The following is a 24,798-nucleotide window of genomic DNA, read 5'->3' on the forward strand; positions in this document are numbered from 1 at the left end:
CCAGTTCCAGTCTCCTTGCCCAGCCAATCCCACTCCTTGCTCATACTCCACTCTTGGTCTGGTTTGTGTCATTTTTCCTATTCCACTGATTCCCAACCTTAATCTCCCTTTTTATCCAATCTGTCACCTCCTAGGTATCTAATACCAGTCTTTTTGTCTTTTCATCCCCCACATTTCAGCTCCTTGTCAGTCCTGTTTTCTCCCCCAGCCCACCTCACTGGCTCTATTCTGTCATGCATGCTGGAATAATAACATAATATAGGAACTATTAATAGAACATTGCATCTGTAGCTTGCATTCTAGCCGTCTGCACACTCAGACCAACTGACTTCCTTGTGCTCCAAATTCCTTCCTCTGGCAACCAGGACTTCTAACAAAATCCATGTAGGATTTTACACTTTAATATTATTGTTTAAAATAAATAAATAAATGTACCATATTTTGGGTAAAATCTTGATGGACATTCTGCATCTGGTAACAGGCCTGTTATTTCTAAAGGAGTGAATAGCTGAAGGTTTTCTGTCATTTTATTCTACCTTGTGTCAAAATATTGCACATGATAACAAGAAGCTGCAGTATCTTCAGAGGATGCTAAGGAGGTGAAGACATCTGTGTAAAAAATAAATACATTAGGAGAGATGTAGCTGAGCTCATGATTAAAAGCTGGAAACTTCTAATTCTAGCCATGAGAGCTGTTTCCACTGCTCATCTGGTCTGGGGAAAGCATGCTTCACACTTCTCTTCCAGTTTTGTTCTCTTTAAGCATACGTGATTCATCATTTTTTTAAAGTTTATATATAATTGCTGAAAAAAATAGCAGCTATCTCTATGTGAATGTAATGCCATATGATTCATTGTTTAAATGTGCACAACTCCACTTTATTTGGACCTGAAGTGAAGTGGAATTTACTTATGCCAGTGCTGAGCTGGCTTTGGTTTTTAGAAAGGATTCACAACTTTAATGTGTCTATTTTGTTGGTATATTTAAATAAGTTATTAGGTATACCCACAATGTGAATGTCTCCTCTTACACCAATAAAATATCTTGCAGTACAATGGGATATAGGTATAGTATAGTGGGATAATCTAATTTAAAGGATTCTTAAATGGAAACAGGTAACATATTTGAAAAATTCAGAGTATTAGGTTCTGTCTCCATAGTGACTGAAGGAGAATGATTATCTACAGAAGGAGGTGTGGGGAATTGAGGATGCCTAGAAACTGGAAAGACATTGAAAAATCCTGCTTTAAGAGGAGTTCTGGTATATAAGTCCAGGATATTAGAGCAAATTGAAGGCAACATAAACAGGCTGCTGAAGTAGATGTGGCAGCAACCAGACAATGAAGTTGTGCCTTTCCTTTTCTGTCCCTCAGAGGCAGTCAAAATAATGGGATTCCAGAGACTTCTGAAGTGCTTGTGACTTGACATCCCTAGAAGCTTTGCAGTGGTCTTATTTCTTGGGACATTTAAGAATTTTGACTTCTTTTTCTGCTCTGTTCATCCATCTCTTCCCCAGAATCTTGGGTGAGAGCTAAGTGGCTGTAAGTCCTAGGAAGGAGCTAATGTTGTGCTTTACTTGAGACCACCTGAGACCAGTGACAGCTATGGAATTAAATCATCTTCATGGCCCTTAGTCACTTGCCAGCTGCTCCCTATGGGGCTGGCCATGCTCTTCTAGGCCATCTCCATGCCTGGGGTGTTTGAACTGTAGTAGCATAGTGAACTCTGGGTTTCCTCCAGACTAGGACTTGTGGTCCTCCACCTAGTAAATACTATTTTCAGACATTTGACTTTGTCTTCGCACTGACTGACCAGGTGGTTTGACTTTTTTTCCCGTCCTTACAGTTTCAGTGATAGGTCAGCAGAAGTGTGCTGACTTGATGTTATTGGTCTGAAAGCCTTTGTTCTGCTGGCATGAGAGCTAAACAATCAACCAGCTAGCTACAAGCTAGAGAAGGTATCCCCAGTTATCATCTGACTGAGTGGAGAAACAATACCAGAGCCAGAAAGTCTATCAGAGCTGGAAAGGTGTAGGGAGCTATGTGTAAGGTGAGTTCTGAATATTGCCACAAACTTATATCCTGCAGTCACAACTTCTCATCAAAAGGCCATAGGAATTGTTTCATAAATCCTCCTGGGCAGCAATTTGGGGACTGTGTTGGAGGACTTTACCATTAGTAACACTCAAGCTCCAGTTAACAACAGGTATGACTAAGTTTTAGCAAAAATCACTTACCTAACTTGAAGTAGAGACTTGTATGTGGACACAACTGGTGTTAGTGGTAGCAATCAAGTTTTTCTTGATGTGAACATGGCAGTTCCTTAGAATCAATCATCAACATGTTTAAAATGGTTGATATACATTTTGTTGGATTTTCAACATGGTACATGAAACAGTGTATTTCTGTGCTTTATTTTAAGGGTGGGGGTGTGGATGCTAATCAACAGGACTAGTATTGGTTCTTGCTTCAGATGCAAGGTATCCTTTAAAAGCATCTTGCTTGCAGAAATAAGTTGCTGTTGTATCATGAAGTACTTTCTCATGGTGAAATTGCCTGTGGTTTCATTTAATAGATTTTTACTTTCTCACGTTCATATACTTACTTTTTCAGTTTTAATTTACTTCAGCAATAGCTTTTGATAGTCCTTATTTGCCTAATTGGAAAAGCACTTTCAATGCATTCCAACTAGTGGAAATTTGTAAGAAATAAGGCTCTACAATTTGTGCTGTATCTTATTCAGGTAACACACAGAGGTATATTTAAAACCCTGAATCAAGAAATTCCTAAATAGGGTGGTCTTCTGCTAGCTGTAAAGAGCAACAAGGCATGGACTAAGCAGACCGCTGGCCTTAAGATATTGCTATTTAGAGCTGTGTAATACATTGTAGAGGTCTTAGCTGATTCATGGTTGGAAGAAAGGGAAGCCTGACCTGCCTTCTCTTGATTCTGAATTAGATTGCTGCTTGCTATGAGGATCTGTCAAGTAAAGGGCTCAGATAATCATGTATGCTCAGGAAGTACCAAGAAAATAGTGGGGGTCAAAATGGATCATTTAATGCCTCTTATTTTGGTAATGTCCAGAATGTATGTTCTGGATGAAGAGTGTGTGATGCGGAGGTATCAGGGGAAAGGGTGAAGGTATCCCCGATTGTCATCTGAGTGGAGACATAATACCAGAGCTAGAAAGTCTATCTTTAAGAGTTTTAAGAGTTTTTTACTATCATGTTTTAATCTGACCCTTTTTTGTCCCGTCCCTGCCTCAGTCCTCTCTTTCCCTGCCTCCTTCTTCCAGTGTCAGTCCTAAATCTCCACTCTTCAGGCCTTTCATCATAGTCTCCTTCCCCAGCCCATCACAGTTTCTGTTCCTGCTTCGCTCCTGCTCTAATTTGTGTCAGGCCAGCTGTTGACCAGTTTGTGGCTTTATTCACTCCTGTTGATCAAAGGACATAATCAGCAAACGAGGGTCATAGTGGACTGGGAAGCCAGAAGATGAAGATCTGTTTTGGCAAGCTGGACAGCTCCTAGTGGAAGAAGGAGGCCAGAGGCAGAGGGTATGTAGGCTGAGAGAGAAATGAGAAGAAAGCTCAAGTCTCCAGAATTAGACTATGGATCCAGAGGGTTTGAAATAACAAGTGGTCCAGGAATTGTGTAGCAGTTCAGAGCCCTAGACAGGGGTGAAGTCAAATAAAATGGGCCAGGTAAAGTAGCCAGCCCCTTGGACAAGATGCATATCTGCTACCATCTCACAGTAGTTACGGTGATGGGTTGGACTGCGTGATTGTTACACACAAGAGCGCGACAATAGAAATAAGGGAGACAGAGCAGGGCAGTGACAGCCTGGAACAAGAGCATTGTGTGCACTGCCCGGGGAGACCAAGCTGGAAGGAGGATCGCCTCACAGCCGCCTGGCCATGAGTCAGAAGCAGGGCATGTGCCAGAATCTGCCCTGCAGCACTTACAGTGGAAAGAGATTGGTAGAGAAATATTACATTAACAAACTACTCTTATCAGTGCAAGGGCAGTCTCCTTAAGAGGGGGGCCTGTTTTTCAAAGGATGGGCACTCGCCAGAAACTCGGTGCCATTTCAAGTTGGACACTTCAAAAGTTGGCAGGCTGGAGCCCCATTTGGGAAGTGCGACCCCTCTCTAGTAATGCGGGGTGGGACCCCGCTCAGGCAACTGTGAAAATCGAGGGTCATCTCTCAATCTGAAAATGGCCTTGGCGCTGTGGTTGTGTGCGGGTGCTCCTGCAAGCCCCTTACAAGTCTTTAGTGCGAGGCGAAGCGAACCTTTCACATTTCACCGTGTGCTGCCCCCACAAGAGCAGCGTGCGGCCAAGAGGCCTGCTGCTCGCCCTCCCCGGCTGCCTCGGCACTGGGCACCGCGGGCGGCGGCCTCCCCCTCCCCCTCCCCGAGCCCAGTCCCGTGCTCGCGGCGAGGGGCGGGACGATGGCGGCGCGGTACGGGGCGCTGGGGCGCGCGCACCTGCGCCTGGAGTATTTGCGCGCCAATGCGTGAGTGCAGGGGCTGGGCCGGGCTGGCGGTGCGCGCGTGGTTCTCGGAGCTGTGGCAGCGCCCGGTCCCGATCCTCCCCGGCCCTTGGGCTCTAATGCTCAGCCCTGCGGCGCCTGGGGAGCTTTTGGGAGCTGTCCCGAAGCTCCTGTTCTTCTGGGGTCTGTTCTGGGACGTTGCAGAGCCCTGCTTCTCCTGGGAGATCCTTTGAGGGTGTCACAAAGCTGCAATTTAGCTGGAGATGCTTTCAGGGGTGTTGCAAAGCCCCAGTTCTCCTGGAGAGCCTTTATGGGGTGCTACAAGGCCCCAGTTCTCCTGGAGATCTTTAATGGGGCCCTATGAAGCCCTGATGCTTCTGGAGATCCTTTCAGGGTGTCACAAAGCCCCGATTTAGATGGAGATGTGTTCAGGGGTATTGCAAAGCCCTGATGCTCCTGGATGTCCTTTCAGGGGTGGTGTGAGGCACCAGGGCATGGTAGCGCTGCTGTGAGTGCTGGCATCTTGTTTAAGAAACCAAGGATTTCACATGGGAACCTGTGGCATTAAATGCAGGCAGCCACACTGTGTTGTGTTGTGTTTTGGTTTGGTTTGGTTTGGTTTGGTTTGTTGGGGGGTGGTCTTTGGCACAGGGGTAAAACCTGCACTCTCATTTTTTCTGTAGTCAGAAAAAAGAATGGAAACAAAGAGCTGGTGTTTTCCAAGTGGTTTTTGGAAGGCGCCTGGAGCTAGGGAAAGGCATCTGGAGCTTAAAAGCATTGAGAAGTGCTGGGGTAGGCTACCCACCTCGCTCACAAAAGGGGAGCTTGCAATTTTTAAAACCAACCAACCCCACCCCCAAATATCCTCAAGACCAGGCAACCTGCAGAAGTCCCTCAAGTAACTCAAGTGGCCTAAAAATGTCTGTGCAGTTGTGCCCTTATACTACTTCTAGCATTGGTGCAGCTCTACAGGTGCTAGAAAATGCCAAGTACAATTAGTCTACTGAAGAGAAACCCAGATGATTACTTTTACCATGAAATAAATTATTTGCGAGTGAGGATGCAGAGCAATTATTTCTCCTGTAAAAAAGAAGGCTAAAACACTGTGTTTTTTTATGGTTGCTGTCAAGTTTCCTTAAGGTAGCACAGCAGTTTTTGAGATGCACTGTACAAATAAACTATACTTTACCTAATCTCACATGCTTTTTCAGGCATTAAACTAAAGAGTATGAAAAGACTGCACAGAGAGCATAAGATTTGGGATTTAGGCCTTAGCCTCTGTTCTTTTTATAGCCATGTTTTAAAACTTGGAAATAGGGTTTTAAGATGTAAAGTCTGACAAAAGTAACATGAACAGCACCACTGGGGTTCTCACAAGAAGCAGTGGGAATTAGCAGCTGTTGCTGTGACTTATGGTCCAAGTGTATTTAATGCCTTTGAGTATTGTGTAGAGAAAGTCACCTGCCCTTGACACTGTCTGTTAATCTAGCTCCAATCCTTCAGGCACCTGCTGTAGTTGAATGCAGAATGAACTGATCCTGAGTTCTGGGAAGATAAGGGCAGGTTTAAAATCTTATTACTGTAGTAAATTGGAGTAAATCCTCTAGCAGTGGAGTTTGTTGCACTGCTCAAAGAGCAGATTTAGTTTCATTGATAGAAAAACATGGATATCTGCGTAGCTCTGGTTTGTTGGAAGCTTGTCCTGCTGCTTGCTACAGCATCAAGTTGAAATTAGCTTTCTTTTCCTATCAAATGTTATATGTTAAAATAACAGACTGTGTGTGTGCCACTATGCATAGCAAAGTTGGGGGGGGGGGGAAATCTCCGTACCAGATACTGCCACTGCTGTGTGAACACTGGTTGTGTGAAGCATGTTATAACAAAACAATATGAAGTTTTAATACGAGTTTAAAATTCAGGTTGACCCAGAAGTTCAAGGTTTAAATGTCTTAAACCTTAATCCTTCACAATTGTAGGTGAGTATTTGAATTTCAGGGCAAAACTTCCTTTATCATATTTTGAATGTTGTTGCCTAGAGCTGAATCTACAGTAGGACTCAAATCATCCCTGTATCAAGGTGGTTTGCAAAGCACTTAATTTGCAGAAGGTTGCCAAGTCAAGTATAAACCAGGCAGCTGCTTGCTGCAGCTTTTACTTTGAAGGGCACCACTTCTCTGATCAACTGGTGCTCAGCAGTGGTCCTAGGCAGCTGATATTCACAGCAATATGCTTTGGAATAAAAGCTTCAGCAACCTTTCTGAGCATCTCCCCAGTCCCACATAGCTGTTTGCTGGATATATCCCTGATTAGTTCCCAAATCTCATCCTTCACTGGGCCTATGAAACTCAGCCCTAAGAACTACCTGGAGTCTATTGTACATCTTGCATTACTTTATGTACTAGAGCTTGATTTGGTATCACTAACTGCTTCTAGTTTTAACCATTTTTCATGTCTGTTTTAGCACTACGCATGACTTCCTTTTTGGAGCGATTGCTGAACTGATTGACAATGCCCGGTAAATATTTTGCTTGAAGAATGCAAGTATTCTTATTTTGTTACTCATAGGATAAAATTAACAGCCTGGTTGTTTCTGTCAGCGAGAGCAGGGAAGATGTTTTCCATTGTTGCAAGTAGTAGTAACGAACAGACAAAAACAAAATTGCTTTTGTGTCATAAAACTGTGCCATGGTAGATGGTAGTGTGTGAAAAGAGCGTCTCCCTGCCCCCCACCCCTTCAATGTTACTTTTTCCTCATTGATTGATGGAAGCATTTTAAGGTACTAAACAAGAGGTACCAAGTGCCTTTGATTCCATGTTACAGTAAATGGAATCTGAGGTTATTCAGCGTCTTGTAGAGCTAGACTTGAAATATCCAGGGTCTTCATTGTGACATATTAAACTTGTTAATTCTTCCAATGATTGGGATCATAAAGGGACTGATTCTGCAAAGCAAGAGTGGTACTTAATAGTCACAACCATGGGCACTGTTTTCAGCTTTTGAAGAAGGGCTGTGTAGTAGATTTAAAAAGCCAAGTACATGTTGTTAAGTCTGTTTAAAGTGAATTTTACTGCAGTGCTATTATGCAAACCTCACTGTATGCATGACTTAGTACTGGCTTGTGATTAAATCCTCTGAGTGGTTGGACAGCAAAAGGGAAGAAGAGTGGAGCACAACTCTGGCCAACCACGCTCTGGCTTTGGGTGGTGCACATGGTCGCCACGTGCGCCACTCTGTGATTTTTTTCGGCAGGTTTGTTTGACCCCTGGATATCCAGGGGTCAAAAAAAGCCTCTGAACTACTTTGCAACCCTTACAGTGCAGACATCAATGGAATTAGTGGTATGCGGCACCATGCCCATTTGGATGCAGTCAGAAGGTCCATAAATGACTGCTTCTAGCTGAAAAAAATATTTCCAGTTTCCTTTTCAATGTTTGCAGTAAAACTTTGCCAGGTAAAAACTGAGACATTTCTGATAAGTTTTGCAAATTAATGGATCAAGTCATGTGTCAAGTCAGCAATGCATGTCACAAAATGTATTTTGCTCATTGATGGAGCTAATGGAGGAAGATTTTAATGCTTTCTGATCTTCCATGTGAGCAAATGTGCTCTGGTACCATTTCCACTATGAAACTATATTAAATCTCTCTTAAATTCCTCTTGAAAAATAGAAGATGATAGTGATACTTTGCCCATTGATATGTTGTGTGTCATAGACTGAGAGAACTGCTATATACAGTTGAACAATTAGAGAGGGATTTTTACACTGCATTGCACTTCAGAATTGGGAACAGTACAGAAAAAAATGATTTGGGTAATATTACCTCTTCCCTGTGCTATTAAATACTTGTGATACTTTATTAATATATATATTTATTGGCAAATGTCTCCTATATGATGATCTTATGTCTGATGACAGAGAATTGCAATGGGAAGATTTGTGACAAATACCGCTTTATCACTTCATTAGAGGGTCAAATAGGAAGAGGTAACTGTGACCAGAAATCAGCCTGTGTCAAATTAAGCCCGTCTCTCAAATCTGTCATCAACCACTTTAGTCTGAGATGTGGAATTTCTTCCAGGTCACTGGTTCTTGGGTGTTAATAAAAGTGGGCAATTAACAAAATATCATCCTCTGAAGCACTCTGTATCAGATCATGCCCTGTTCTCTGTGGTGTAGACATGTCCCAGAAGAAACCTTGGATGGGTCCCCAAGGTGCCTTCAACAAAGTGGTCACAGACAGCAATATGAAAATTATGTGTGCTGTATATAAACATCTGGAATATATGATTGCTTTCTTTTTAACTGTCCCTGGCATGTTCAAGCTTCCTGACCGTCCTCATGCATCACTAGCACTCTTGGCATCTTTTTTCTCTTGAAATATTCAGTAGCTTTCATTCAAATGCTTTCTACCTCCTAATCCTTGTATTGTCTCTTTTGATATCAACCTTTTGCTACTGACATGACAGCTTTCTCTAATATGTATGTGATCTAAATGGTTTGGCTAAAAGCCAGTGCTCATCATGCCTCCTGGAAGATTGTAGTAAACAGATATTGCATTAAGGGCTTGCAGTCAAAGTAAATTTTTTTGGCAAAGGATTGCTTGAAAGACAGTTCTGTAAGGCTTGTGAAGGACATACAGGACTCGATGCTCTTGGTCAGCTCCATCTGCTGTGGGTCCTTCAGCATCCTCTTAGCTTGCTACAAATGGATACAAATGGCTTTGAAGTTTAAAATCACATCTTTTCCATAGGAATGTTCTTATTCTAGTTCTGTAGATTACTTTGTTAAAGTGAAATCTATGGCTTTTTGCAAAGGCATCTCTTAAGGGTTCTTTCCCACTCTCTGTATTACCTCCAGTGTTAGTGAGGTGCTATCAATTTATTCAGGAGATGCCTTCCTTTTGGAGCATAGCAAGTGAGTAAGGGCATGTTTATGGAGCCTTTTTTTCTTCATCTCTCACTGAACACACAAATTTTATGTATTTTTTCCCCTCCCCCCCCTTCCTCTCCTCCCAGATTTGGTTCTAGAGGAAAAAGTGATGTGTTTGCTTTCATTCCATTTGAAGCAATCTGTTTTTAGCCTTTGGTTTCAGTTGCAGGTGCAACAGCTTTGAATGCTTATTCAAAGTTGTAGTTTAGTGTGGTCTGCTGATAAATAAGTGCTATGCATTTCATCTTGGAGGTGACTGATGACAGTGACCCCAAACTAATTTTCAAATATGCCCTTTGTAAATAGCTCTAAGATGAATGGTGCTGCATAAACTTAACTTAAAATTATAGTTTATATGTACTACATATAAATAACCACTGAAGCAAGAGATAATGTATTACTCTGTGGGTTACTACAGTGATTTGAAAACTTTGTTGGGTTACTGCATCTTCCATGCTTAATGAAAGACTTATCCATAGCTTGGTATGGGATGTGTTATTGACAGTAGTATTTGTATTCCTGAAGGACCCATCAGAACTGTCTCCATTGTGTAGAGCAGTGGTTTCCAAACTTTTTTGATCATGCATGCCATCAGTTAAAAATTTTTGAGCATACACCCCCAATATATGTATATTTATATTTGCGCACCCCTATCAGTCAAAAATTTTTGAGCACGCACCCCCAATATATGTATCTTTATATAAATATACATCTAAATAGAAGTTCTAATATTTTCTTCCCGCACCCCAATGGATCATCTTGTGCACCCCACTTTGGAGACCACTAGTGTAGAGTGCTGTACACACATTTAAAAAAAAAAAAAGGTTTGCAATCTAAAGACAAAACAAAAAGGGTAAGCGGGGTAGGGGGAACATACAGGCCACTTAGGTAAGGGTTCAGCTTTGTTAGTCTTCAGTCCTAGTTTGTCGTTTTCTGTTAAGGCAGGGGTATCAAAGATGCAGCCTGTGAGCTGGGTACAGCCATGCAGCTGTAACATACGGCCTTTAGCGCTGCCTGTGGGTGTTGGAGTTGACACACAGGCAGTATGTGGGATGTGCCACCCATGGCATCCACTACAGGACTGAAATGCACATAGCTTGCACTGCAGTATACATCAGCTCTGTATTGGATCCAGAAGCGCGTTCCTGAGTGGCCGTGCATCATCGCCCTGGACTGGCTACAGTGATGCAGTCCTGCTGTCCAGCCTGCAGGGCTGGTCCGTGGATCTATTCCTGCCCATGGACCAATCCCATACCACTTTGACATCCCTACTTAGGAGGATACAAGTGTATTAAAAACATGTATGTAGTCTTGCTCATTTCAAAGACCAGTTAAACTTTTATTTGAGGGATACTGATTGGTCTGCTCTATTCCTTGACTTCATGTTTTGTCCATAATTTTGTATGGTTTATTTTCAGAGATGCAGGAGCCACCCGACTTGATATATTTACTGGTGAGTACATGGGAGTGACGACAATTGGGAATCAGAGGAATATTAAGAGATTGTTACTCTAAGACTGTCCCATTGTAGATGTCTGCCTTTGTGCTCTCAAGGAATTTGAAATACTGTATATAGTTAGTATTTCTGTTTAACTGGGGAACTGATTTTACCTTTCTGGAAGCCTATTTGACCTGTCCTAATTGCTGGTTTGAACTGAAAGGATATAAAATGTTGTATGTTGCTTCTGTATCTTTAAGCATAGTCCCCAGTAGCATAAATAAATAAAGTGAGCAGTTTTTAACCTTTACTGTAAAAGCAGGTTTTAGTTTTTACTCTCGGCATAGAACAGACCTCCTGAAAAGTGGTTAAAAAAACCCCAAGTGACACTTCTTCTCTATCTTCCCTTTTATTATGATGAGATCTTTATTCCATAAAGCTGAATTCTCACATACAGTTGTGTTGTTCTGGCAGCTAATCCCCCCTAGAAGCTAGAGCACATCTGACCTAATCTCTTTACCTCAACAAGCTTCTGAGTAACTGAAAACCACTGCTTTTTCATGCATTGCTGAGATCTCTGTTGCTGGCATACTTCTACCCATTCATTTATATTTTTTCCATGATGTTATTCATTCCCCTTGACCCTGGGACCTCCACATGAGATCCTGAACAGAGACCAGGGTTGGATATTTTTTCTTGAAGCCGTATTAGGTTGGAAAGTGATATCCTGATGCATTGTTTCTCTGTGCAGCCTGGAACATGTGGAGAATATTTGTACTTAGCTAATGGTTCTAAATTATAGTAAATTGGAGGCACAGTAAAATAGTGGTTTGTCATTTTATCAGATCTGCTACTTGCTGATGAAGGATGACTTTTGTGAGAGTTGGGTATCAATACCCAACCAACCAAGTTCAGTATTTATTACCAAGTGGTTTTTTTTTTCTTCTTTTTATTTAGTAGATAATGACCAGCTACAAGGGGGATTTATGTTGTGTTTTCTGGATGATGGATGCGGCATGAACCCTAGTAAGTTAGTTTTGTAAATGCTGAACTGGTTGTTAAAGGGAATGTTCTATAAACTAATAAAATACCAAGCTGATCTGTATATATGGAGTCATTAGTTAAAATGAGACATGCACTTAACTTACAAGTGTGCTTTACTGTTTTAATTATTTTTGCTGGCAGAGTAAATTAATCCTAGTGTTTTTTAAGCTGTGCCTAAAATGACTGCAAGTTTTTTCATGGTGAAATGAAATGGAAAATGTTATATTGATGATTACAAAAATATATTTGCCTTGCTTTTTCAGCATAAGCACTGCTACATGTCTAAAAGCTTTGAGAGTTCCAAGGCACAGTATTAACTATTAATTCTCTGCTTAAAAAACCCCACATACAACATGGCACACCTTGATGAGACCTGCCCTAAGTAAAACATCCAAGCCCTTCACATTGGCTCCATATTGGATCCAGAAGCACGTTCCGGAGTGGCCATGCATCATCGCAGTGGACTGGCTACAGAGACCTGCCCTAAGTAAAACATGACAACGTCCTGGTCAGATTCATTACCCTGCTAATTTTGCCTCCCTAAGATTCCCCTCAAGTGTATGTTAGACACAGCATTCTTCACATCGTGCCTTAAACTTATAAGACTGATCTGATTCTACCCTAGAGGCTGCATTTCATTAGTTCTCAATGCAATCCTGGCTGGTTATGCATACCAGTCTTTTCACAAAGCCCTCTGGGTCCTTTCGGGATAAAACGTGAGCTGAAAATGTAACAACATAATCATTCCTTTTATAGTTTCCATGAAAATTTAGTTTTCCCCTAAACATCACAGTTCTAAGCAACAAATATTGTACTATTCTGTTGCCTTGAATAGTAATTTAAGGCGAGCTTTAGTGTATGTCATAGGCACCTATAGAAAAGTGAAAATAGCAGTTGAAGAACTGAATCTGTAGAACAGCATTGTGCTCCTGGCACTATGGATTGTCAATTGCTAAGAATATATTTAGGGGACCAAAATGTGTACCAGGAAGAACAGATACATGTGTGCTTGTGAGACATTCATAACTAAGACAAGGAAAGGGGCAGGGAGAGCTCTGATTTTCCATGATAAAGAAAACAAAACCAAATGCCAAGATGTATAAGTGTTTAGAATTCATTTTATTATAATAATCAAGGCATTGGTAAGCTTCCATATTGCTTTAAAATGGTAAATATATTGATAAAATGTTAAGCCCTATATAGTGGTGTTTCATTTAATCACAGAAAAAATGTGGATTTTAGGTTTTTTAATCAGAGAATTTAGGGGTTTATTTATCAGAAAAAAACAGGATCCTTGCTTACAAGGGACCTTTACTGAGCAAACTTTCATTGGCTCAAAGAGTACACAGTATGATTCTATATGTTTTGCTGTTGTATTTTACAAGAGACATAGGGGTATGACATAGGGGTGTGGTAATACTGCCTAACCAGTGTTGCTGCTAATGGCTCAGAACTTTGCAGATAAAATACTCCACTGCACCGAGGGGAATTCCTACTGTTTTAAAAACTATTTTCTAACGTGTGGCTCTTGCTTCTTTAACAATGCCTGAATCTTTCTTTTAGGTATCCTAGCAGCTTTGTCAATAAAAAGCTATTTTAGTGCATTTGTTATCATGGAGGTTATCACATGATGTGAAATAGATGATACAAAGCCGGCGTCTTGTAACCTAGGTTGATGTGTGCTGAAAATAAGCTGTTCCCAGAATGAGAACGTCAGGCTTTCTTGGAAGAGAGCTTTACTGTCTAATTCTTTGAATGACATCTGACATGCTAGCTTTCATTGCCAGAAGAGAAAGTTCTTTGCTACCTCCAGCAGCTGTCAGTAGGTACTAGATCTTAAGAACTCACCTATAGACAGTGGCAGTACACAGTCTGGATCACAAGCGGGATTTTATTTCACAGTTGGCCAGGTGCCTGATGTAATTTTGGATAAACCTGTTTGCTGCTTTATGCTTCAGTTCCCTTATTAAAATACAGACAATGAGAGCATGGGTGCTCAGATCAATTCATTCATTTTTTTTTAAATATACTGATGCTTAGAAAAATTGAACCTAGAGAAACAGAATAATATGCAACATATTTGTTTTAATTGTGTAACATCAGATTCAAGACCCTAGAATGCCCCTTGAGCTGGGGAGGCAAAGAGTTTTGAGACTTGCTATTGGATTAGGACCTTTGTCTATCAAATCCATTATTATTCTTTTGTCAGTGGCTGGCATCCAAGGGACAGGGTTTGTTTGTCTATGTTCATTTTGAATCAGCTGAGTAGGGAAACTGGTGAACTGTGATAGATATCTTGCTCCATGGTGAATAACATAAGTTGGCTCTTGACATATACTTTGTTATGTGATAAAGTAGCCCAAAGTAAATGCTGTATTGGTTTTTAAATGTTCACTTTTTTAAGGTTTATAGTGTTATCTAGCAAATGCCCTATATTTATCTATAACTTTTAAATGTTGTCTTTCAGGGGAAGCTACTCATCTCATTTATTTTGGAAAGTCTTCTAAACGGCAGTCTGCCTCCAAGATGATTGGATGCTATGGCAATGGCCTTAAGTCGTAAGAGTCCTATCTAAATCTTGATCTCTTGATTGTCTGTTTTGCATAGTTGTTTTTCTTTTCTTAACAAACACGATCTACACCTAATGATTAATTTGGGGCCCCCACTACAAAATGGATGTGAGCAAATTGGAGGAAGTCCAGTAGAGGGCAATGAAAATGATTAAAAGGCTGGGCAACATAACTTCTGAGGAGAGGTTAGGAGAACTGGGCTTATTTAGTCTGGAGAAGAGAAGGCTGAGGGGGAATTTAGTAACAGCCTTCAACTACCTGAAGGGGGATTCAGAAGAGGATGGAGCTAGACTGTCCTCAGTGGTGACAGACAACAGAACAAAGAGCAATGGTCTCAAGGGTGCAGCAAGGCAAGTTTGGTTATATATTAGGAAAAACTTTCTTTCTAGGTAGGTAGTAAAGAACTGGAACAGGTTACCCGGAAGGGTTGTGGAATCTCCATCTTTACAGGTTTTTAAGACCCAAGTAAACAAAGGCTTGGCTTTTTGGGGCTAGTTATGGTTTAAGCAACAGGTTGAACTGGATGACCTCCTGAGGTCCCTTCCAACCCTAATTTTTTATGATTCTATGAATTTAAAAATGAAATGGTCTTCAGTAATGGAAGAATTGAGATTAATAACAATAATCTGGTTGGTCATCAAATTTGCTGTTTAATGTAGAATTGTTCTTTATAAGACTTTCAGTATGCACTGTTTTGTAGTTGTCCAGTTCTCACTGCTGTATTTTACAAAAATCAATTTCTGTTTTATTGTCCACTGCTTTTTGTGGCCAGTAAAAAGTTACCGTGTGGAAATAGCCCATATATGTCCTTGCCCATGCGTATCCTAGGGAGTCTTTCTAAGAGAGATGGATATAATTATATTGTTATTAGGGCTGTGCAAAGCTTCAGCCCCTGATTTGATTCAGCAGAAATTCAGCCCGAATCAGTGGCCAAATCTCCAAATCGAATTGGGAGACCCTTTAATCTCTCCAAATCAAATCGGAACCCTCTGAATCGATTCAGAGAGATTTGGAAAGAATTGACAATTCAGACATAGACACAGGTTTAAATGTTTTTTCTACATACCTCAAAGTACCAGGCAACTCGTGAATGCTGAGATGGAGCAGCCCATAGGAGTGTGGGGGGCTCCCCAATATTTTCTTTCAACATGTGGCTGCCTTGTTTTAGTTAAGTGGCTGCCCTTTTTAGTATTCTGCAGGAGACGAGTAGCCTTACTATTTAATATCTCCCAGTCTTTCAAGAGTTGGTTTATCCTGTGTTCTGTTAACATGACTATGAGAAGCAATACCTTACTCTGAGCATGTTAGAATAGGGCCATTGGGCCAGCTATTGGTGTCTCCTTTGGCTAGTCTGACAATAAACTATGTGATACTAGCATCTTTTTTAACTTTATTATAGTGGGTCTATGCGACTAGGGCAAGACTTCATATTATTTACCAAGCAAGAAGATACCATGACATGTGTTCTCTTTTCTCAAACATTCTGCGAGAGAGAAGGCCTTGATGAGGTATGTGTCTGCTTGTTTTTTTCCAGCTTGAAAGTAGTCTCAAGTAAAATACTGGGCAGAAGTTCTACCAGTTGCTTAAGCGCTATTTACATTTAATGGTATTTCAAATCTGAAGTTCATATTTATGCAGCAGACTTACCTGATAAGCAGTCAAAACACAGCCTGCAGGTGGGATCCAACCTTCTAGGCCATTCCGTCTGGCTGTGGGGTCCTTCCAAAAACAATTATTACTGGCTTGTGGCTGGCTCTCTGAAAGCTGGCGGGCAGAATGAGCAGGTTTTCAGAGGTCATGCACCATTGGACTGGGCAGGCTTTGTGCTTCCACCTCTGTGGGGATGCTGGCACTCCATCTGGGATCCCCACGTGGAGGTACTGAGCATGATGGTGTATGACTGGACAGCTTGTGAGTGGGAAGGGAAGCTTCTGCCTGCAGGGGGAGGGAGAAGATGGAGGGGAGGGATTGGAGGTGGAGGTTAGGTGGCCATTTTTAAGAACAGGGACACTGATACACAAGATGTAGGAGGCTGCTAGAGCATGGTAATTGCTACACACAGTAGACTTCATTAATCCAGTGCATCAGAGCAGCTTCCATGCTCATTTATAGGCACCCATAAATACCTAGGAATAGGACTGATTAGGAAGAGATATGAAAGTTATAGAAAAGGAGGGAGAAAAGGGCATAAGAGTAAAAACTATTTTAACTAGGGAATCTACTTATTAACATGTTAACTTCTTGTTAACCTGAAAGGGGTGTTTGTACAGCTAAGTAGAATTTGAGTGAACAGGTAGAGATTTGTGTGCTTACCCACCCTGTTGAAGAACTGTGTACAGGTCTGAAAGTGAGGAGCAGATGAGAGGATTTAAAGGCAAAATGGTCATCCTAGTAGTTTCTGCTCAGGTTTAACATTTAAACAATCTTATTCTGCTGTTATATGGCACTAACAAATTATCCTTCTAAATTGCTTGGCTTAGTCTTGGGTCTTTTCAAGGTGGCAGAATAATAGATGGCCTCTTCATTTTACTGTTTCCAGATGAAATAGGAAAAGACATTTTTTTGAGCTCTTCTCTGATGTCTTTGCAAGGGGTTTCTGAGCCCCTGGCTAACAGAAGAGAATAAATCCCTTTATATTTTAAAATAAAACCTCCTACTAGAATTGTCTGAAGTTCAGAAATCTGGCAGAAAGACCGGTTTGGTATCTCTATGGTTTGTAATACCTGACATAATAAAAGATATCACACATGACTCCTTCCTCAAAGAGTAAAAATGAATTCCTATTTGATAATGTGTGTGGTTATAATTCTCTTAGCACAGTTTGGTTTTAATTAGTAACTTTCTGTGGTCACATACAGACATTCAGTTTCTCCTGGGAGAATTGCTGCTTTCCCAGGAGACACCACAAGTGTTCAGATGTTTGGGATTTTTCTCCCAGAACAAAAATGACCACTCTGGAAGAAAAATAACGTAGAAACAATCAGGATTAAATTACTCACAGAAGAGTTTCTCCTGGAAAAGCAAAAGTCAGTACACCTTCTCTTCTGAGAGAAGCCATAGCACAGTCCTCTAGCATTCCAAGATGCCTCCCCCATCTCTTCTGTGAGACAGTATTTGGACTCTCTTTTAAAATATAAAATTTTCAGTATAACCCAAAATATTTTTCATGGCATTTTTTGCAGGTGATTGTTCCAATACCTTCATGGTCAGTAAGTACCAGAAAACCTGTTTTACATGATGCTGCAACATTTGCTGTACAGATGTCAATCATCTTTAAATATTCCCCTTTCACAAGTGAAGATGAATTGATGCAGCAATTTGATGCAATCTATGGGAAAAGCGGTAAGCTTCCCAAACGATCCCATTTTTTAATCATGGGATTTGTATTGGTGCCATGAACAGTAATTTAAAAATACATAAATACTAAAGTTCAGTTGGGGATACAGTGTGATTTTCAGTATTTACTGAAGAGTCAGCTATTGAAATTTTTGCATGCTCATAACAATCTAATATCAAAACAAAAACTAGATTGGCTTTTTTACCACATTTCTATGGGGCATTCATATACAGTTCTGTTCTTTTTGAATGATTTTGTTAAGCTAGATTATTATCAGGGATCCAGGTTGTCCATGCCTGTAGAAAAACACAAATTTTTCTCCTTTAAAGCAGGGGTCCCCTTGCAGGTTGGCAGGGTTCCACCCTGCAAGGGGCTGCTTCGGCTGGGGCAAGTGCAAGGAATGTGATAAGAGGCAGGGAGTGCCACATGCATGTGTGCATGTACATGTACACATGGCCGGCAATACAGCCAAGCAGCATGGTGGAGAGCAGCTCCTGCAGCTCTCTTCAGATAAGTCTACCAGGTTGGGGGCATAAGTGACATATAGAGGAGCAGGGGGGGAACAGATGAGGCATGGGGGGCACAACCTGTGGGGAGATTGAGGCAGTGGCAGCAGCTCATGCTGAGAGTGCACAGTGAGGGAGAGAGTGGAGCATGGTTGATAGCTAGGGCTGGGGGTGCTGCCCAACCTCCCAATGCAGTGCCCAGGGCTGGAGAAGCCAGGAATGTGCGGCTGCAGGGCTGGCTGGGGAGCAGGACAGAGCCATGGGCACCTTGTCCCAAGGGGGAGGAGGGGGTGGCAGCTCACCACTGCTATGCACACTCACAGAGGGCTTTGGGTCTATAGACAGTGCATTGCAAGACGATGCTTGTGACCCCCCAGACTTCTGTGCCCGCAGCAGGGTACAGGGCTGCAACATGGCTGTACTGGCACCAGGCAGGAGCCACCTCTCCAGTGCAGGAGGGTGGAGCAGGGCAGGGAGGCTCAGTGCTGCCACCACCACTCCCACAAGTACCATGCCACTGTGGCCGCCAAAGTGAAGTGCTGTGGCAGCAGCACAGAGTTTTGCCTACCACCCAGCCCCACCCTCCTGCCCCCTTCAGTGTGGCAGTGGGCAGCGGATGCCTCACCTTGGTGGCCATGGCAACATGGCATTCCCAACAGCAGTGGTGGCCCTGGAGCGCTGAGTCTCCCTGCCCTGCTCTGCCCTCCTGCACCAGGGCCATGGAGGCAGCTCCTTCCTGGTGCTGGTTCAGCCATGTTTTTTATGGTAAGCCATCAAGCCAATATAAGCCTTTATTGGGGGGAGACAGCATATAAATCAAATAGATAAATTATAAATAAAAAGTATCTATAAATAATTCCTAAATATTCTGTGAATTTAAGATCAGTCTTTGTACACTCATTTAATCATTCTTCTCTCTGCTCCTCTGCTTCTCTCACTGGCATTTTCTGAATATTTTCACAGTCTAAAATTGCAGGAGACTTTTCCTTAGCAGCATGTTCTATCTGAAAGAGTCTCTTGCTAACTCTAATTTCACTTGACAGATTCCTTGAAATCATCACTTTTTCTCCCTCAGCATGAGTTCTTTGTTCTCCCTTTCCTTATTTCTGACTGTATTAATCTGTATCTAATAATATAGTGTAACCCTGGCGGTACGCAGTTGGTACCCCCTATTCAATTGAAGGGATGTTTGGGGTGTGCATGTGTGTGACTTGAGAACATGACTGCTTGGCCTAGGCCAATCTGCCATCCCCTCTTACAGAGCAGAGAAGAAACTGTGGTCATTCAGTAAAATTTAGCTATTTACAGAATTTCATTTACAAAACCCATAGAACTTATTAAGTATATACACAAATATATCGTAGAACTATATACAAATTTATGCCATTTAAGACGAATAAATATTGTTACTCATATACACGGACAGGAATAAGTGGATATAACAAACAGAGGTGCTTTGTTGATATATGCCTGGGCTCCGAGGGGGTCATCTTATTGGTGTATAACCCCTCACTCCCAGGCCTCACACGCTGCGGGTGAGGAAACAAATAACAGTGGCACCGGGTTAAACAGAGGTTCACTAAATAGAACTCAACAACAATGATTAGAATATACGTGAATAATGATATTGCAATACAAACCCATACCCAGGCATAGCAACCCCTTGAATTCAAAGTAATAATCACAAAACTCTCCATAGCATTTTAGCAGCTCAACAATCGATAGAACAAGGCAATACATAAATATCTTATGATACAATATTGAATTTAAATAACTTAACAGTAAAGGATACAGCTTATGGCCCTTCCCACATATATACATAGGGACCCAGGCAACCTTAACTATTTACATAAACCTTAACAGTTACAATCCAAAATCAACAATGGCACAATAATCACCCTGCAGAGAGGAGCAATACCAAGGGGAAAACAGGTGACCCCAAAAGTACTATATTAATTGCCCCATGGGCTCTGAACTGGCTGGACTCCAGGAAAACAAAACATCCCCCGAGTACTGGGGCCACGCCTGCCCTGTGGAGACCTTTGTCTTTTTCCCTATGTGGGCCCTGATCCCCCTACCGGGCACTCATGGCTCCTTGGTCCTCTGGTGGAATTTGGCTTATCTCTCTCTGGGTGGGCTGGTCAAAACTCCCACCTTGCCAGAGACCCATGGCTTCACCCAGCTGCTGCTCACAGTGGAAAAGCACCAGCTACCTCATGCAGCTACTAGGGCCTACTGGTCTCTGCCTCCTGCAGGGATACAGGCCTGTGCTGCCTTGTGCAGCCATGAAGTCCCTTCAGCTCTGCTTTGGCTCCGTGCACTGATCCATGCACTGTGATACCCCTGCCGTTAGCAGGTTCAGGAACTCAGGCTGCCTCATGCAGTCCTGGAGTCCCATCAGCTCTCCAGCCCTATGCACCAGTCTGTGCACTGAGGGCCTTGCAGCCACAGCAGTCCCTTCAGTTCAGCTGTCCCAGATCCTTTCTAGCCCTGTGCATTGACTCGTGCACTGAGGGCTCCACCTTGTGCAAGGTTGGGGACCTGCACTGCCCTGTGGAGCTGCTGCGACCCCTTCATCTCCCCCAGTCCTGCACACTGAGGGCTCCTGCCTCATGCAGCCATGGCATCCCTTCAGCTCACCAAGCCCCATGCACAGCTCTCTCCACCAAAGGGGCTGGGCTCCTTCCTCGTGCAGGGTTGGGGACCTGTGCTGCCTTGTGCAGCCGTCGAGGTCCCGTCTGTCCTCCAGACCCTCTGTGCATCGTCCCATGCACCATTGCTGCCTTCTTCCTGTGGCAGCTGAGATGCAACCACCTGCTGCTTCTCCCTTGCCAGAGGCATCTTCAGGGCACTTCTGGGGCAATTGCTCCGCCCCTCTGGTCAGCTGTACCAGCTCTTCTGCAGCCCTTGTCTTCATTGTCCCTCTTGTAGAAGCAACCCATGTGCTCAGTACACAAGCTTTTATTCCCTCTAGAGGTTTTGCCCCAGATTGGGGATGGACCAGTGAGGAAGCCCAAGGTGTTAGTTCCCTCTCAGATCCTCTCTTTCACCTCACCCCTGGGTCAGGGTGGGGCTGTCTTCCTCCTGCCTTCCCCTGGTTCGTGGGGAAGGAAAAATTGCCTCCAAAAAATTGCCGTTCAGGCTCAAGCTAACAATCTGGGCTGCCAGTGAGCCCACTGGCCAGCCTGCCACAATAATACTGGACACCAGCACAATAAGACCTGCTCCAAACCTTTCATAGGTTTAGGACCTCTAGAATTGGATTCTGTGAAAATCAATTTGCCTTCCTTTTTATTTAAATTAAAAGAGGTCACAGAAATAATAGTGCTTCCTGTGATTCTGTGCATACTATTTGGACTTGACTGTCAATCTTTAAAATGGAAAGAAACACCTGAAAGTATTCATTAAAATATTTGGTTTAGAAGTTGTATATATTTTTGTTTTTCTTCAGGAACTTTAATAATTATTTACAACTTGAAGCTTATGCTGAATGGAGAGCCAGAGCTAGATATTAAAACACATAGTGCAGACATGCTTATTGCTGGTCTTCCTGACAAGTAAGTGTTAAGTAGCTATGTTATTGGATTAGACGTGTAGGCTATATATCTTTAATTGATACTATATACTGCGAAAACATTTTATTGGCCAACTGTTAATTTATTTGGATTTGAAAAAAGAATAGAGCAATTCCTATTCAGAAGCAAGGCCATAGGACAAGCAAAGTGGGGGTGAATGCTGTTGGGAGAACACATGATCTAAAGGCACATATGGTATATTTGGGTAAATAACATGGATGACTTGAGTCTTTGCATAATAAAAAAGGATAGATAATGCAGAAGACAGATTGTATAGTCTCTAAACATGTTCTGTCCTCTGTTCAGGCTTTAAAGAATGGACTTGCTACTTTGCTACACACAGGTGCTTGGCTATGGCATCAAGGGAATGTCAATCAGTCCTAGCAACAAATAGTAACAAAAAGTGGTTTCTACTCCTAAAGCAAGAGATACACACTGGAGTTAGAGAATACTTGACTTAGGACAGGCTGTTTCCGAACTATCCGCTGTGTGGAGACCACAAAAGAATATTTACAGCTAATTTCTGCAAAGTTAACTAAGTCAACAGTGTCAGCCAGGTGTCAGCTGGTATTTTAAGACAAGGAAGATCAAATGTGATGATTAGTTTTCTTTTTTCTAATATTTCTTGGTCAGTGACAATCATTAAAAGCAATTTTTTGAAAATCCCAGGGTTGATAGTTCATAGTAATTGGGTTATACTACAAACTTGGGAGTCACTGAAAAAGTCTACCTTCTGTAATCTGTGGGCAAATAGTATGCATAACACAGACTGAAAAAAATTGAATAAATGTATATAATTGATTTCAAAACGCTATTTTTTTTGTATTTATGACCAGATTTTCATCTTTTGTTCATTGTTTTGTTGCACACTTTACGTAAAACAAAAATTAATGATGCAGTACTTTTAAAGTTACTTAAAAATTTAGAGACTTGAGAGTTCTTGGGACTAAATCAATTTAGATTAGTCACAATTAAAAATGCATCTCTTATTACATTTCATTTTCAATGCAAGTGAAATAAAAGTTATTTTAGCAGTCAGAACTATTTAATGTGTACATTTGGAAGACAGCAGTAAAAGTAATCCTGAAAATTAGTGTGAGCACATTTTAATTAAAATGAATAATTTAACTTAAAATATTTTTTTTCATAGGAAGTCTTCAGTGTTAGTAGTATAGATGAAGCTTTCATTATAACATATGTAGATAATTAAGAGTAGTATTTGGGTTAAAAAGTCTGCAAACCAGAGAGAGAGAGAGCACCCGAAACAATAAATAAATCCTGATACTGAATTGAAGGGCTCCATTAGAAATTGTCAGAGGGGGAAAGGATCTGGAGGCAAAGGATGGATGCGTAGATCTAAAAAAGGAACAGACACTTTGAAAAGAGAATCATGAGGAAAGTGTACAAGAGTCAGTGCTTCTGTCTGAGCACAGCAGAAATAGGATTGATAGTGTAAGCCCTGAGCTTTGTAACTGGAAAAATAATGGCTAATTGGTGCACATGCACCAGGGATCTCTAAGTAGAGAAGTAGGGCACCCCTCCTTCAGTTATCCTTTGCTTCATGTGGGAAAAAGAGAGAACCTGACTGCATGCAAAAGTGAGCAGAAAGTCAAAGGATGATGAAGCAGTAGGATTACAGCCCCCGCTGGGGAGTGGAGCAGGATGACAAAAAACACCAATCACACTTAACAGTATGGAGCAAGGAGGGCTGTCCAGACTACTAAAGCATCCTCAAAGCCTTGTTGTAAATATATTTTTTGGCTAGAGTATGGCATTGTCTCAGTTGTTTTAGTATCTTATATGAGTGGTACTTCATTAAATCCTTCCCTAGACCCTGAGCTGTTTCTTGACTTGTGGCCCTGGGCTCCCAACTTTGCACTGCCCTTTGTTAGGAAATGGAGCTTGTCTTCTGGTTGGCTTCCTGCTACATCCTGTATTCCCCAAAGGCGGTTGGTCAAAAGGTTGCTTCTCATCCTACACTACGTGTAGCCTAGGGGCCCATATACCAGTTACTCCTCCAGGGTAAGAATCCTTCCCAAATCACAACAGGAAGAGCTGTGGAGAAACCAGTAAATCACAACAGGAAGAGCTGTGGAAGACAGATTCAGTGGAGTAGCTGTCCTTGAGGAGCCTGCTATGTGGCATTAAATCCTTAGTTTCAGCTAGATTTTCATTCTGCATTGGCAGTAGCATCCCATTATGAACCTCATTTTCAACTGGATACACTTGGCATTGTGTTCACTCTGTCAGCTGAAGCCTAGTGTATTTGAACAAATTGAAGTTGATTGGCAAAGTTTGGATAAACTTCATCTGGAGAAAATCTTCAAAAAGTGTTCTACAGCATGCACCATATTTTAGTTTAATGACTCTGGGTGACAGCATGTTGCCTTAGTTTATTATGCATCTCATTTTCCCCACCTAATAGAGTTCATGCTCTTTGTCCTCAAAATAATGTTTCTTACTTTTTTAAAAATTTTGGGATATAACAGCCTTCCAGAAAAATGGTCACTCAGAGCCTATACAGCTGTATTGTATTTTGACCCAAGGATGAAGATATTCATTCAGGCTAAGAAGGTAGAAACTCGATACTTGCCTTATTGCTTTTACAGACCCAGGTGAGTAGGCTTCTGTTACTATTGTATTCTTAGATCTTTTAATTTTCAAACCAATGCACTTGAAAGCCTAAACATTTTTGTCATGGTGGGAAATTGATTTTGATGTCAGGGTGACTAATAATTTAAGAAAGTTCAAATCACGTTGGCAGGCAGGCCTGCTAAAGGGTAATCGTCTGTGACAAAACACTTGGTATGACTACAACCCAGGTCAAAGAAGGTGCTACATAATATAATCACCTAAAAAGGTTTTTGGCTTTCACTTAGAATATCTTCAAGGTATATAAAAATAA

General features: G+C 41.8%; 1 protein-coding gene across 1 annotated transcript in view; it reads left to right on the forward strand.

The window, feature by feature from the left end:
- The first annotated feature begins 4,451 nt into the window (after positions 1-4,451).
- Positions 4,452-24,798, forward strand: part of MORC1 (MORC family CW-type zinc finger 1) — a 91,786-nt gene continuing 71,439 nt past the window's right edge. The window contains exons 1-9 of the mRNA XM_090041464.1: positions 4,452-4,516; positions 6,954-7,007; positions 10,842-10,876; positions 11,819-11,887; positions 14,373-14,463; positions 15,875-15,983; positions 17,658-17,817; positions 21,770-21,875; positions 24,383-24,508. Of these exons, the coding sequence (XP_089897590.1) occupies positions 4,452-4,516; positions 6,954-7,007; positions 10,842-10,876; positions 11,819-11,887; positions 14,373-14,463; positions 15,875-15,983; positions 17,658-17,817; positions 21,770-21,875; positions 24,383-24,508 (815 nt within the window). The remainder of the gene's footprint in view (positions 4,517-6,953; positions 7,008-10,841; positions 10,877-11,818; positions 11,888-14,372; positions 14,464-15,874; positions 15,984-17,657; positions 17,818-21,769; positions 21,876-24,382; positions 24,509-24,798) is intronic.

This window comes from Crocodylus siamensis, chromosome 1 (assembly GCF_052110815.1).
Source record: "Crocodylus siamensis isolate JL-2025a chromosome 1, ASM5211081v1, whole genome shotgun sequence".
Lineage (NCBI taxonomy): Eukaryota > Metazoa > Chordata > Crocodylia > Crocodylidae > Crocodylus > Crocodylus siamensis.